Consider the following 13,929-nt stretch of genomic DNA (forward strand, 5'->3'; position numbering starts at 1 on the left):
TGTATTGGCAACTGTCCCTAAATACAAACAATTCAGACATACAATTATTATTACCCACATACTATAGCAACCAATTCACCACCCCTAAAGATCATCGTTGTAAATAGTGTTAATGCATCATAACCTTTACCCAATTTTTTTAACGCAAATCTCAAACACTAAATAGACTATTATAACCCGCTCGATCCATTTCGAATGGATGTCCACAAACTAAGTAGAAATTTAAGAAGAGATTGAACATGCGCAAGATTTTTTGCTCTAGGTTAAAAGATTCCAACTCCACTCCCAACATTAATGAAATGAAGTTGATATAAGTTACTTCTTACGTATAATAAAGTATAATTTTCATGTGATTTTCCAACCATTATTAAATTAATATAAGGAAAATAAAAATTGTCGAGGATGAAAGTCCGTACATGCGCAGAGTCGCACCAAACAACACGTCTGAAACCCATCTCGAATAATCAATGAAATCATCTCTTCTTCTTCCTCTCCTTCCCTTTTCTTGACAATTAAGTCTCTCTTATACCTTTGACGAAATTTCGCCTTCCTCTTTCTAGGGTTTATTTCTTCCCCAATTCCCCAATTCCAATCTTCTTCATAATCTAATCTAACTCAATTCGCTTTCTTCTTCGTAGTTGTGTTGCCACTCTTGCTCTGCTAGGTCTGAATTAGTTCAATTCCCGACTCGGCAGATGTTCTTCACAGGCGATTCATCTACTCGCAAGCGAGTTGATTTAGGTGGCCGGAGTTCCAAGGAAAGAGATAGGCAGAAGCTTCTTGAGCAGACTAGATTGGAGCGGAACCGCCGATTGTCCTTGAGACAGCAAAATTTTGCTGCTCTCAAAATTCAGGTTACATTTCCTTCTTTTTCCCCCCTCTTGCGTTTAGTTCAAATTTTAGCCTCGTATTATTGATCATGAAACGAGTTGCCGAGTTGTATGCCTGGGTTTTCATGTCAATTCTGAAGTCTTATTTCCCAGCATTGTTATTTTTCATGTCTTGATGTTGATGATGTTAAATATCAGTTTTCGTAATTGGCGAACTTCATCTTTGATTCGTCAAGGAGTTTGACACGTTTGACGTGCGAAATTTTGTTATAGTAGATAGAGGTGTGGTTTGCTACGCCTGTTTTGCCCGTGTCTCATGTTCTAGGATAGCGTGTAATGAAGGGGCGGTGAATCGGGTGTGTTCTTTGTAATAACGAAACATTGACTTCCAGTTCCGTTTTCCCGCTCCCCGCCATTTCATTTTAAGAGGAAATAAAACGTGGAACTCTTTTTCCTTTAATATACGATGGGAAGTAAACCTGCTTGTCTTTTTAAACAAAGGTCATCTGGATTAAGTATCAGTAGGAAGAGATTGATGTAGATTGATGTTATTTTAAGAAGGGTCAACTACTTCCCAGCTAGACTCAATTCTATCTGAACAAATTAAAGACTCCATCGTATCCTTGGTTTGGGTTTTGCCATATTTTATCATCTTAGAAATCTAAGTCGGAGAAATATGGATATCCATGAAGGTAAGGACCATATAAAACGGTTTTAAATTTTAAATGTATCAAGACCACACATCTTTGTCACGGTAGAGTCTATCCATGCTTATCTCAGTTCTCATATTTACCGGTTGTTTTCAAAGCAGTTAAGAGAATCTCGAGCTTGTATCAATATTCATGGATAACTGCATAAAGAGCAACCCCATTCATTCATTTCGTGTTTTATATTCTACTGATTAATTACTTACCCTATACCCTTGAAAGTAGTTCTTGTTTGGTTTTTAAATTTACTAAATAGGTTTCTGGAGCTTTTATCATGTGTCATATATATCTGCTAATCTTTATTTTGACTAGTTTATTTCTACAGAAATGCTTCAGAGGGAGAAAGGCCTCTGAAGCCGCACGTTTTAGGGTGCGAGAGCAATTTCATGATACTTATGGAAAGCATTGTGAGAAAGTTGACAGGTAGAACTTAAGATCATTATATAATTGTTATCTGACAACAGTAGTCCTTTTCCTTTCCTTGCCGCCTCCCATTTCAATTGAGTTCCTCTAGGTTTCCTGAAATTATTTGTTCAGTCAATAATAACAATTGTAGATACCAATTTTTAATCTGATCATTGATTTATACATATTTTTAATCTCCAATTGTCACTTCAACTCAGGCATTGTTTTGGTCCTGATTCAGAGTTTTTCCACCAGCTACTCTTTTTCTATAATGCAAAACACACCGGTGATTTTTTGGTTCTTACAGAGGCTTGTCGGTTACTTCGGCAATTTGTTCAAGACAAAGGTACTTATACAATTACTTCCTTCTCTGAAAACCGAGCCAATTATCTGGTGTTTTTTATAGACCATTTTACTTAGTCTACATTTGCTTCATTTCCACTCGTGTTTTTCTCATAGTTTGTATTGCCTTAATCTCCTCTCTAACATTTAAAGAATTAAGATAATTGCAGATATGCTCTTTGTCTATTTATATTTTTTCCTTCCATATGAAGGAACCATATATGTTATGATTCTTAGATTATGGGGCAGTACCCTTTTTCAGAAACTTCTTACCTTGGCAGCATATTTTGTACCATAGTTCCTTTTGTCTTTATCTGTTTTATTTTCTTGAAGTTGGACAAAACTAAATCTAGTCATACTACTGTTATTTGGTTGTTAGTTGATGACTTTTGCTTGTCAACTGTATTTTAGGATTACTTATTTTTGCTTATGGAAACATTTGAACACGTTATTAGGTGCTACTCAAGCTTATTATGAGGATTTTCCATTGGGAAATTATTATAGATATGACAAGTGGCAATATTAGAAAAAATTGGTTGCTTTCTGAACCACTGTAATGTCCTTTTTTGTTATTTGTATGTGTCCTTATGTTGCTTCTGTACTTGGTTATCAGATTGGTAACTGTTAATCAGTATTTCTTATTGATAGCACATAATTAGTACTTTTTAACCTTCTTTTTCTCATAAATAGGGGACATGTTGAGCATCTTTGCTGGCAAGGATTATTTATCTAACAAGGCCTTAGTGGATTACAGAGTTAAGAAATTTGCATATGCTTGCATCCAGACTATACATCATAATAGGTAATTACTTTTTTCCATTTCAACATTCCTTATAAAAAAAATTTATCCTTTTTAACATTTTGAATGAAAAAATCGAAGTTTGGTTAGTCATTGTTGATTTTGTTGGCTTTCTATGCTTCTCTAGTTGTATATGATATATTTCTTTGTGTGAGTATATTTATTATATATAGTCTTAGATTTTGTTTAGGTAGATATACTTGATTATTATTATTTTTTCACTTTCAGCTAATGAAATTCGAAATAGTCTCATTTTTTATATGATAAATTGTTGCCTTCTTTTCCCTCCTAATTATTCTTACTTGGTCTTGTTCTGGATAGAAACCAATTGAGGAATCAACTTTTTGCTGCACCTGAGATCTCTACTACACCTGCGGCTCTATTGTTTGACACAATTGTTTTCTTATTACAACCCGAACTCCCATGGGTTTGTAAAATTGTTGGATACTTTCTGGAAAGAAATGCATATGCGTTGATTAGGGATATCACTTTGACGGGGAAGGTATAAATGTACTTTCCTTTTTGCTTTGTGATTTCACTTGCAAGTGATTTATTTTTTATATAGCTATTCTGTTTGTCAGGATATCCTCTGTAGGCGTTTTCAGAGAACTAATTCACATTCAAACTGTTGCAGGAAAGTGTAGATTCACATCCCAAAACTCCAGTGCCTTCTTTAGAACATCTACTTTCTCTTTTGTGTTCTCATGTTGGTGAGAAGCCATGCTGTTGCCCACGTGTTGATCCCAATTGGAGTTTCTCCTCCCAAATTCTTACTCTTCCTTTACTGTGGCAGACATTCCCTTACTTAAAGGAGGTAGGTTTCTTCCTAATTCATGCCAGCAGAAATTCCCTTAGTTGGTGGAGTTCAAATCACAAAGATTTCTCTTGTACTTTCTACACTTATTTAAAAATGGAAACCTTTCTACACTTATTTAAAAATGGAAACCTTTCTTGTAGTTCTTTTTTGGGTGGGGGTTTTCTCTACCCCCAGCCCTTAGGCCATCTTGCCTCTCATGGCGTCAATATATCCAATAATACATTTCTTATGGACGGAAAAAAATTATGCCAACAGTACATGTTTGATTGGCATTAGGCAACTTCACCTTATCTTATCCTCCTACTTTATATATATTAATGGTAAAATTAGAGTTTGATTGAACTTGTGCACCTCTTTAAACTTTTTTCAACTACAAACTTGTGTGGCTTGATTCCTTTTTCACTAATCAGTGTACCTTTTCTTTAGGTTTTCACTAGATGGGGGTTGATTGGACATTACATTCATCAGATGGCATCGTGTGTTCAACATTATGCAAATGTACTCCCAAAGGATGTAACAGCTGACATTCCTGGCTATGCTTGCCTTCTTGGAAATGTATTGGAAATTTCCAGAACTGCTCTATCTCAGCCTGACTGCTCATCTGAATTGGTAACTAGCTGACCTATATTATTTTTATTTGAGTTTTTCTTTACACATTTAGCACCTCCCTCTGTACCCAATTGACAAAGTTGCATGTGTCATCCTCCTATAGGTTTGTGTACCTTGGTGTTTGGATATAATGGTGTTACTGAGGGTCTAGAGGTCATATTTTCTCAATAAAGAGAAACAGAATATGCATGTACTTCAACTTTTTTTTTAATATAATTTATGCAAAAAGGTTTTCTTTATAGATTGTAGTGAGAACAATTATTGGTTACTTAAATCCAGCACACTCTAAGGATCTGTGGTAATTGAATTATATTTTTTCGCCCATTTTTATGTCATTTGTTGTGGATAGGCAGTAGATCTGGCTTCCGTCACGACATTCTTGTTGGAATTACTTCCGTCGATGAAATCACCTCTTAGAGATATGAAAGAGAGTATGTACTCACCACCATCTCATGAAATTTATCTAATTCATTATACTTTCCGTATAAGTGGCCAATGACTTTTTGTATATGTATGCGGTCAATAGGTGCTGCATTGGGTGATGACGATGTGGTTGTGTCTGATCAAGAAATAGAGTTAGCATTGAATAAAGATGTTGAAAAGCAGATATGTGATGCTATTGATCCACGATTTCTCCTGCAGTTGGTATTCTATCTTCTGGTCTTGTTGTCATTGACAGCAACATTTTAATTAATCAAAACATCTCTATTTCTTTCAACAATTTTGAATTCGTTTGTGCTTCCCAGGCAAATGCTTTATTTGGACAGATTTCACGAGTTAGTGGCCCTTATGATGGTCCTGATGATAATGAGGTCAAAGCTGTTGGTACAGCCTGTGCTTTTCTGCATGTCACTTTCAATACCCTACCTCTGGAGCAAATTATGACTGTTCTAGCATACAGAACGGAGTTAGTTCCAGTACTTTGGATTTTTATAAAGAAGTGCCATGAGAACCAAAAATGGTCATCCTTTTCAGAGAAGTTGGCATATTTATCAGGAGATGCACCTGGTTGGCTCTTACCTTTGGCTGTTTTCTGTCCCGTGTACAAGTAAGATTACCTTCTTTATTCTTATTTATCTACTTTTGAACTTCGTTTTAATTCCTGATCTGATGTTACATATGGTACGTTGTGAGGTTAGACATGTCCTGATTACTTCTTTTATTATGGATCAGGCACATGTTGACAATAATTGACAATGAGGAGTTTTATGAGCAGGAGAAGCCACTATCATTAAAGGATATCAGATGCCTGATTATTATTTTAAGACAGGTAAGTTCTTTTGAAAGCCACCTGTAATTACAGTGCTGCAATGCTATGCTCAGTAGAAACTTTCTCAACACAGATGTTTATAGCCCTTTCCCTCCCATTTCTGGATTAAAAAAAACTTTCTGCTTTAGATTTTTTGAAAAAGAATTAGAAGGGTCTACTTAAAGTCATATCTGTAATGTTGCCATTTATTCTACTTTCTGCAGGCCCTATGGCAGCTTTTATGGGTGAGTCCTACAGCTCCTAGTAATTCTGCAAAACATGCTACTAGTGCCCATGTAACTAAGAGGCACACCGTTGAATTCATTCAATACAGGGTTACAATTGTTGCCTCAGAGCTCCTGTCACAGGTATAACGGGAAAAGTTTTTTCTTCCTGCACTTAGCTTTTTGACGCTTCTTGAGAAAGGCTTGTGTGTAATTATCTGCCTCGTTCTGTTGGTCTACTAAGATTAAATTGTCTCATTGTAGTTGCAAGACTGGAACAATAGACGACAGTTTACACCCCCCAGTGACTTCCATGCTGACGCCGTAAATGATTATTTCATTTCTCAGGTAATTGTTCTCAATGAATATTTTGGTTTTGAAGACTTGCTATCTGATCCTTATTCTAATTATTTACTTGGCCTTAATTCTTTGTAGGCAGTGATAGAAAATACCAGAGCAAATGATATTCTTAAGCGAGCTCCTTTTTTAGTACCATTTACAAGCAGGGTTAAGATTTTCACTGTAAGCAAGTTGTTCTTTGGTTTTTTTATCCACAATATTTCTCGAGTGACTGTGAGTTATAGAAATACATAAGGTATTTTTATTTATGGTTACTTTCCCTATAACCCATTTCGCAGTCACAACTAGCAGCAGCTAGGCAGAGGAATGGATCTCATGCGGTTTTTGCCAGAAACCGGTTTAGAATTCGACGGAATCATATATTGGAAGATGCTTTTAGTCAAATGAGTGCATTGTCTGAAGATGATCTTCGAGGATCGGTAATTTCAGACTTCCATGATTTATGAAAAACTAAATTGTTACCTTACTTTTTCTCTCTTTCTCCTTGGCCTCATGAAAAACTGACCCTTTCCCCCCTCCCTCTTCTGCATCTTATAGTTGTAGCGTTGTAATTGTTTATTAGTTTTTTCTTGTTTGTGTTGGTTCAATTGCTTCATTTTTCTGCATGCAGATACGTGTGTCCTTTGTTAATGAATTTGGAGTTGAGGAGGCAGGAATTGATGGTGGTGGCATTTTCAAAGATTTCATGGAGAACATTACACGGGCAGCCTTTGATGTGCAGTATGGTTTATTTAAGGTTATTATGACATTCTTTATTATTAGCATGGCTTTGTTAATCTCGTGGTATTGTTGCACAATGTGAATCACGATGAAATTGCCATAGTTGTTTGAAATCACTTTTCAAAGAAAATTGATGGTTTGAAGTCTATTTCTTAAAATTTCAGTAATATGTGGGTACGTATTGTTCAGCTCTTCTAATTTAAAGCAATTTTCTGCTTGGTAATCCAGGAAACAGCTGATCATTTGCTCTACCCCAATCCTGGTTCGGGAATGATACACGAGCAACATCTCCAATTTTTTCACTTCCTTGGAGTTCTTTTGGCAAAGGTATGTCGATAACACCCAATCATACATACAGTTTACTTTGGTTGAATGTTGAAACATTTATTATTACCTGACATAAGAGTATAAAAATATAAATTAAAAAAAAAAAAAGAAAAAGAAAAAGAAAAAAAAAATATAAATAAAATGTAGTAATTTGAAATCTGCTGTGTTCCTAAGTTCTGCATGTTTTTCTATTATAGAAGTTGTTGCCCAGTTCAATGGTTTTCCGATGCCTCACATTCTTAATTTTTCTTTAGTTCTCAAGCAGTCATGCTTGGAGATATCTATCACATTAAGCGATTTTTGACAGGATGCTGTTTTACCCTTCTTCCTGTAGGCCATGTTTGAAGGAATTCTTGTTGATATACCTTTTGCAACATTCTTCTTGAGCAAGTTAAAACAGAAGTAAGGTTTTAAAGGATTTACTGCCCTACTGTTTTGTATTTTATGCATTAATCCACTAATCGTAGTATTGATGCCCGTAACATTGACTAGTTGCAAGTTACTAGACATGTTTAGGGTTCCAGAAATCTTACATTTTATTCTGGGTGAACTGCCCACTAGTAAGGTTGTCAGTTGCTAACTTCCAATTGTGGAATTTGGGAGTTTGATGCTACATTCACTTTCTAGATCTGCACTTACAGAGTTACTCCATACCTTTTTTTTTTTCTCCATACTCGAGTAAAGTCTGCACTTGATTTCATCATCCGATTTGTACATTGCTTTCATATAATTGATGAGATTTTAACGTTGCATGGTTACATGGTATGTCGATGAATTATATTCCGTGTAGGGAATTGTTAATCTTTAACCAAACGTTGAATTTTTCCAATGCTTATCACAACAGGTACAACTATCTGAATGACTTGCCATCCTTGGATCCTGAATTGTATCGCCACCTTATTTTCTTAAAGGTGTGTATCCTCTGGTATCACTTTTTGCTGATACCACATTTCCCTCCCTTGATCAATGATCAAGATCAATATAGTATCCTGGTAGAATCTTTTTCTCACTCCTTATCTTAAATTCTGGGGTCTTCCCATTTGATTTTTCTGGACAGCATTTTGAAGGTGACATTTCCGAACTGGAGCTATATTTTGTTATTATAAACAATGAGTATGGAGAGCAAACAGAAGAAGAGCTACTCCCTGGAGGAAAAAACCGTCGTGTCACCAGTGAAAATGTCATCACATTCATTCATCTTGTTGCCAATCATCGTTTGAACTTTCAGGTATTGCCATAGCATAGATTGTCCTTGGTTTATCCAAAGTGCTCTCCCTACTCTAATTTTGATGGGAAAAAAATGTCATCCTCAGATACGGCAGCAAAGTTCTCATTTCTTGAGAGGGTTTCAGCAGCTCATACAGAAAGAATGGATTGATATGTTCAATGAGGATGAGTTCCAGGTATCATTGACTCACTGAGTTTAGTTTACATGGTTTGCATGAAAAGGTTGTTTTGCTGTTATATCATCTCTTGGTGACTTGTTTATCATCGCACATCAACTGCCTCGTGTGTCTTGAATCTTGAATCTTGCTTCATGCTAGTTTTAATTATACTCTTTTGAAAATAAGTTAATAAGAGGAACTTATTAGAGGAATGTTTTCTTTCCCTAGACCATACAAAGTAACTTCTGGGTCAAGCACCAAGATTTGGATTTTTATTCTTCATAGGTCATATTCTTCTTAGTGTGTGGTAGGGGGGTTAGAGTAGTTTCGATAGTGTTGTTGAGCTTTAATTTTTATGTGATGTGAAACCCTTAATGAATTGAAGCAAGAACCTATGATGATTAGGAGGACACATGACCTTTTCTTTTGATAATCTGGTGATCTGGGCACCACCGCACCCACCCAAGCCTAGACCCTAGAGACATCAGGGTCTTCCCTATTGAGTTCACCTGAAGGTTCAATCACGTGACTTCTGATCACTTGCGACTATCAAAAACCCCATAAACCAATTTGGAATCAGTTCCAGGGGAAGGGATAGATGTGGGTTGCCTTGATGATTGAAGATTCAGGTTCAGGATAAGGAAACCAGTCCATTCCTTAAGATTCAAGTTGATCATTCCCAAAGAGGTGTAAGGCTCATGATTAAAAAAAGTGTGAAGGCATAATTTTACCAATCATTAAAATCTGAAAAATATACAGAGCAAACTAGATTATTTTTAGCCCTACGTGGACTCTTACTGGTGACAACTAAAGCCCTTGTGAGGGCAAAAGATGTGCCAGAAGAAATCCATTATGATGGGAAAAAATATGGAAAACATAAAAAGAAACCCTAATTTAGGTCATATCATGGGCCAATGGCTAATTGACTGGTCTATTTCTTTTCAGCTTTTGATATCAGGTTCACTGGACAGCTTGGATGTTGATGATCTACGGACACATACCACTTATTCAAGTGGTTATCATAAAGTAAGTTCTATTAACCCTTTTTTCTGCATATGTATTTCTTCTTTCTTTTCCGCGTATTTGTTCTTCGAGAAAATTTGAAATTGTGAAATCTTGCAAGAAGATTAGTAGGATTAACCTTGCTTTGGAGGTAGAATAATTCTTGATTTAGGATATCGAATAAGTTCTATTAACCCTTTTTTCTGCATATGTATTTCTTCTTTCTTTTCCGCGTATTTGTTCTTCGAGAAAATTTGAAATTGTGAAATCTTGCAAGAAGATTAGTAGGATTAACCTTGCTTTGGAGGTAGAATAATTCTTGATTTAGGATATCGAATATAAGATATATTATAGTTATGCAATCTAAATTATGATGTCAAGTCAATTAAATATCATAATTGTAGATGATGTTGGAGGATCTCACGTGTGGAAACTTCGGGCTTCTGAGTTTTTATTTCATGCTTTCAGGAGCATTATGTCATTGAGATGTTTTGGGAAGTTATCAAAAGTTTCTCAGTGGAAAACCAAAAGAAATTTCTGAAGTGAGTAATTTCATTACACTAGCTGTTGGTTACTTCTTTCTAGTTGGCTTAAAGAAAAACTGAACTATATAAGATTTGGATTGTGGTTTTTCATCAGGTTTGTAACTGGTTGCTCTCGAGGACCGCTTCTTGGCTTTAAATATCTTGAGCCGTGTTTTTGCATACAAAGGTAATCAGTGATTTGTTCATTTTCCTTCCTTTTCTGGGTAAAAGCTGTATCATCACTATTAATATTTTCTGTTTTGGTTTCCCCAAAAAGGGGATAAGTCCGTTCCTCCTTGAGCTTAAACTACGCTGCAAGAAAAAATCATGTGAAAATGTAAATGAGTGTGATATACGGTACATTGTCATGTCATGAGGACTTTATGAGGGATTCCTGAAGCCCGAAACTGTATTCAGGCACATAAATGAGTGTGCATTGGACATAAAAACATTGCTGTTTAATATCCAATTTAACACCCATGGGCACAAGTATCTTGGCCTACAAGGACAGTTGTATTCAGATTTTTATTTCTTTGATCTAGATGGATGAGTTATTCATTTGACACTAGTTTCTTATTTCTGTTCCAGGGCTGCTGGTAATGCAAATGAAGAAGCTCTTGATCGCTTACCTACATCGGCTACTTGTATGAATCTCTTGAAGCTTCCACCCTATAGAAGGTGCGTAAATATAAATAGCATTTCTTGTGTTTCTTGTTAAACTGAAATTGTCATCCTTTGATTGAGAAGTTCTTCCATATGTTTTTATGATGCAACTGATCAGATATTAGGAAACAACACTATAAAAGGAGATTAGTTATCACTATCTCAAAAAAAAAAAAAAAAAAAAAGAAAGAAAAGAAGAAACACTATAAAAAGAGATGCTGGAAGCACGGTGAAAATGCAACTTGTTAAGAATTTAGAAGTTGTGGCCTAGTGTGCTTATACATTAAGGACTCGTGTTTGGATTGTCTTGTTTTTTCAAAAAACTCATTTTTATTTAAACACTTTTGACATAAATTGTTGAAAATACTCTTCCAAAGCTATTTTGAGTGGTTGCCAAATACTCCAATGTTTTCTAAAATAACTTATTTTTTAAATTAAACACTTGAAAATGCATTCCAAACACACCCTAAATTGACAAAAATTTCTTTCATATTTATTTTATCTTAGATTATCAGTCAGTGGAGAGTATCTTTGGGACAGTCTGGGAATGTTTGGAAGGGATTTGAAAATGATTAAATTCACTTGTCATATTCAAAATCACTCTTAGAAACACGTTGTAATCATTCAAAATTAAATTTGATGGTATGAAAATCGTGTTCAAGTATAAAACCAAACATTAAATTGATTTTGAATGATTAAAAACATTTTAGATTGTCCTTTTGAATGTGACAAACTAATTTTAACCATCAAAATCATTCTCAAACATGTCCCAAGCCTGTTCTAAGCCTCTCCCTGTACTAGGGCTGGGTGTTATGCTTCCCATCTTTTTTACTTGGCCATACAACAGCAACTCCCAAGAGGTTTTCATTTAATTAATTATTTAACGTTCTTATGTGAAACTAAAACCAACTTGGTAGCTTAACTTGCTTAAATTTTATTAACTCTATTGATTTGTGAATAAACTAACACATACATATCTGTTTCTTATCAAAAAGAACAAAAACTTGGATAAGTTTTCACGTACTCTCTGATTTTGTGAAAAATGCAGCAAGGAGCAGCTGGCAAGCAAATTGCTTTATGCCATAAATGCAGATGCGGGTTTTGATCTAAGCTAATGTACGTCGTATCTGCTCAAATATTCCTTCTACTCCTGCTTCATCCTTTGCATTGGTCGGATCTTATTACAAGGAAAAGATGTAAGCTTTATGTGGAGCAAGTTGGAGGACCAGATAACCTGCAAAGGGGGCACCGCATTCAAATGCAAATATTATAAGTACAGAGGAGGGAATAGATTGAGCATAGATTGGACTCTTGAAACCCTTTTCTGGCCCGCGCAATTGGTTGAAAAGTGCGTAAAAAGAAGGGGAAAAAAAAAGGAAAATGATTCAGCCAGAGATTGGGTCTGCCAAGCCAGGTGTGTTGATGAAATAAGGTTGTACAAAAATGGTAGGGTTGTTTGCTATGTCCAGTTTGATAGAGAGTAGGGTTTAGGGTTTTATTAGAAATTTTATGAATACAATGACTGAGATGGGTGTACATAATGAATATAACTTAAAATTTTATGCATATGGCATGTATATTTTTGTCCTCTATCGTGCGGACAAATAAAGTACCGGTGATTCAATATGATTGAGGAAAGCCTCAAATGAATGCAGATTACTACTTGTACATTCTTGCAATATTAGAAACAAGAGAAACTTGATGCTTGCTTATAGTTCTTTTTTTATCTTATGGTTTCTTCTTCCCTTTTTCCCCCTCCTTACTCTTCAAGGTATGATTCCATGTTGTTCTAGACAATGAGAATGTCAAATTAAGGAGGAAAACCTTTTGTAATTAAGGCTTCAGATTACTTTAACCGTTCTCATCTAACCTTGATGTTTTCTGTCTTTTTGAATTATAATTCCTTAATCATGAACAAGCTTCTTCTACTACTCGAATTGGAAAGGAATCAAGACTGTGTTACCTTTTCGACCATATGAATTGCCACTTGGTTTTCTTCTTTCTAACCGATGATTGTGGGGGAGATTAAATCATCCCCTAAGATGGTAATTACTGTTTTGTCTATTGTTATGTCTGGATTAACATTTGATATGTCTAAAATAATATTAGGTTGATATAAAGGTTTATATACTACTTTGCTCCCTATAATTTTATCTACATGTTGATTTATCTATACAATAATATTGGTTCATTTTGGTCTCAATACTTTTAAAATGTTAACTTTAGTTCATTTTGGTTTTTGTATTTTAAATGTTGGTTCTTTTTTATCTTTATACTTTAAAAAAATTATCACTTCTAGTCCATTTATTTTTATTTTTAAAGGATCAAAATAGTAATTTTTTTAAAGTTCGAATGACCAAAATGAGCCAAAATTAAAAGTAGGACCAATATGAATATTCTAAAAGTAGAGGGATCAAAACGAATTAAAGTTGAAAGTATGAAGATCAAAACGAACCTTTTGAAGATAGAGAGATCAAAATGAACTAAAACCAAAAATATAAAAATCAAAATACTATTTAAGTCATTTAAACTATATATAAAAGTTAAGCAGCAAGTTCAGTTTCTGGATTTTTAAATTTTTGTATAATATATGATGTATATTGAAATTTGAAGTTTAAAAACTACTTAACAAATTCTTAAATTTCTAATTCGTGGCTTACTGCTCATCAATTGGACATTAACTCGAAAGTTAAGGGAATTTTATGTTTAGGTTCGGTTATCACCGGGTATTCTGACCTACAATTATGTGTCTGAGCCTATTATATTTAGGAAACAAATTTTTAGGATCGTAATATTTTTTTTTTAGTTTTTGAAAATTAAGTTTAATTATTCTCTTTCTTTTTTTCTTTTTTTTTTTTCCCTAAGTGGTTTGCATATTTCTTAACCATGGGAATATAATTTTTAGCCAAATTTTAAAATAAAAACAATTTTTTTAAGTTTCAAATTTTAGGTTGATGTTTAAGAAC

At 34.7% G+C, this 13,929-nt stretch overlaps 1 protein-coding gene across 1 annotated transcript; it reads left to right on the plus strand.

Annotated features, from left to right (window-relative positions):
- The first annotated feature begins 340 nt into the window (after positions 1-340).
- On the plus strand, positions 341-12,642 carry UPL6 (ubiquitin protein ligase 6). Its single transcript, XM_039018479.2, has 26 exons — positions 341-854; positions 1,863-1,960; positions 2,161-2,288; positions 2,975-3,086; positions 3,405-3,585; positions 3,718-3,897; positions 4,327-4,509; positions 4,859-4,940; positions 5,036-5,154; positions 5,256-5,557; positions 5,683-5,779; positions 5,983-6,126; positions 6,247-6,330; positions 6,418-6,504; positions 6,621-6,761; positions 6,953-7,078; positions 7,291-7,389; positions 7,724-7,791; positions 8,234-8,300; positions 8,447-8,617; positions 8,703-8,792; positions 9,720-9,800; positions 10,245-10,318; positions 10,416-10,487; positions 10,889-10,978; positions 12,012-12,642. The coding sequence occupies exons 1-26, from the start codon at positions 696-698 to the stop codon at positions 12,076-12,078; spliced, it is 3,102 nt and encodes a 1,033-aa protein (XP_038874407.1). The 5' UTR covers positions 341-695; the 3' UTR covers positions 12,079-12,642.
- Positions 12,643-13,929: the final 1,287 nt, after the last annotated feature.

Source organism: Benincasa hispida, chromosome 12 (genome assembly GCF_027475165.1).
Source record: "Benincasa hispida cultivar pf3 chromosome 12, pf3_genome.v1.1, whole genome shotgun sequence".
Classification (NCBI taxonomy): domain Eukaryota; kingdom Viridiplantae; phylum Streptophyta; class Magnoliopsida; order Cucurbitales; family Cucurbitaceae; genus Benincasa; species Benincasa hispida.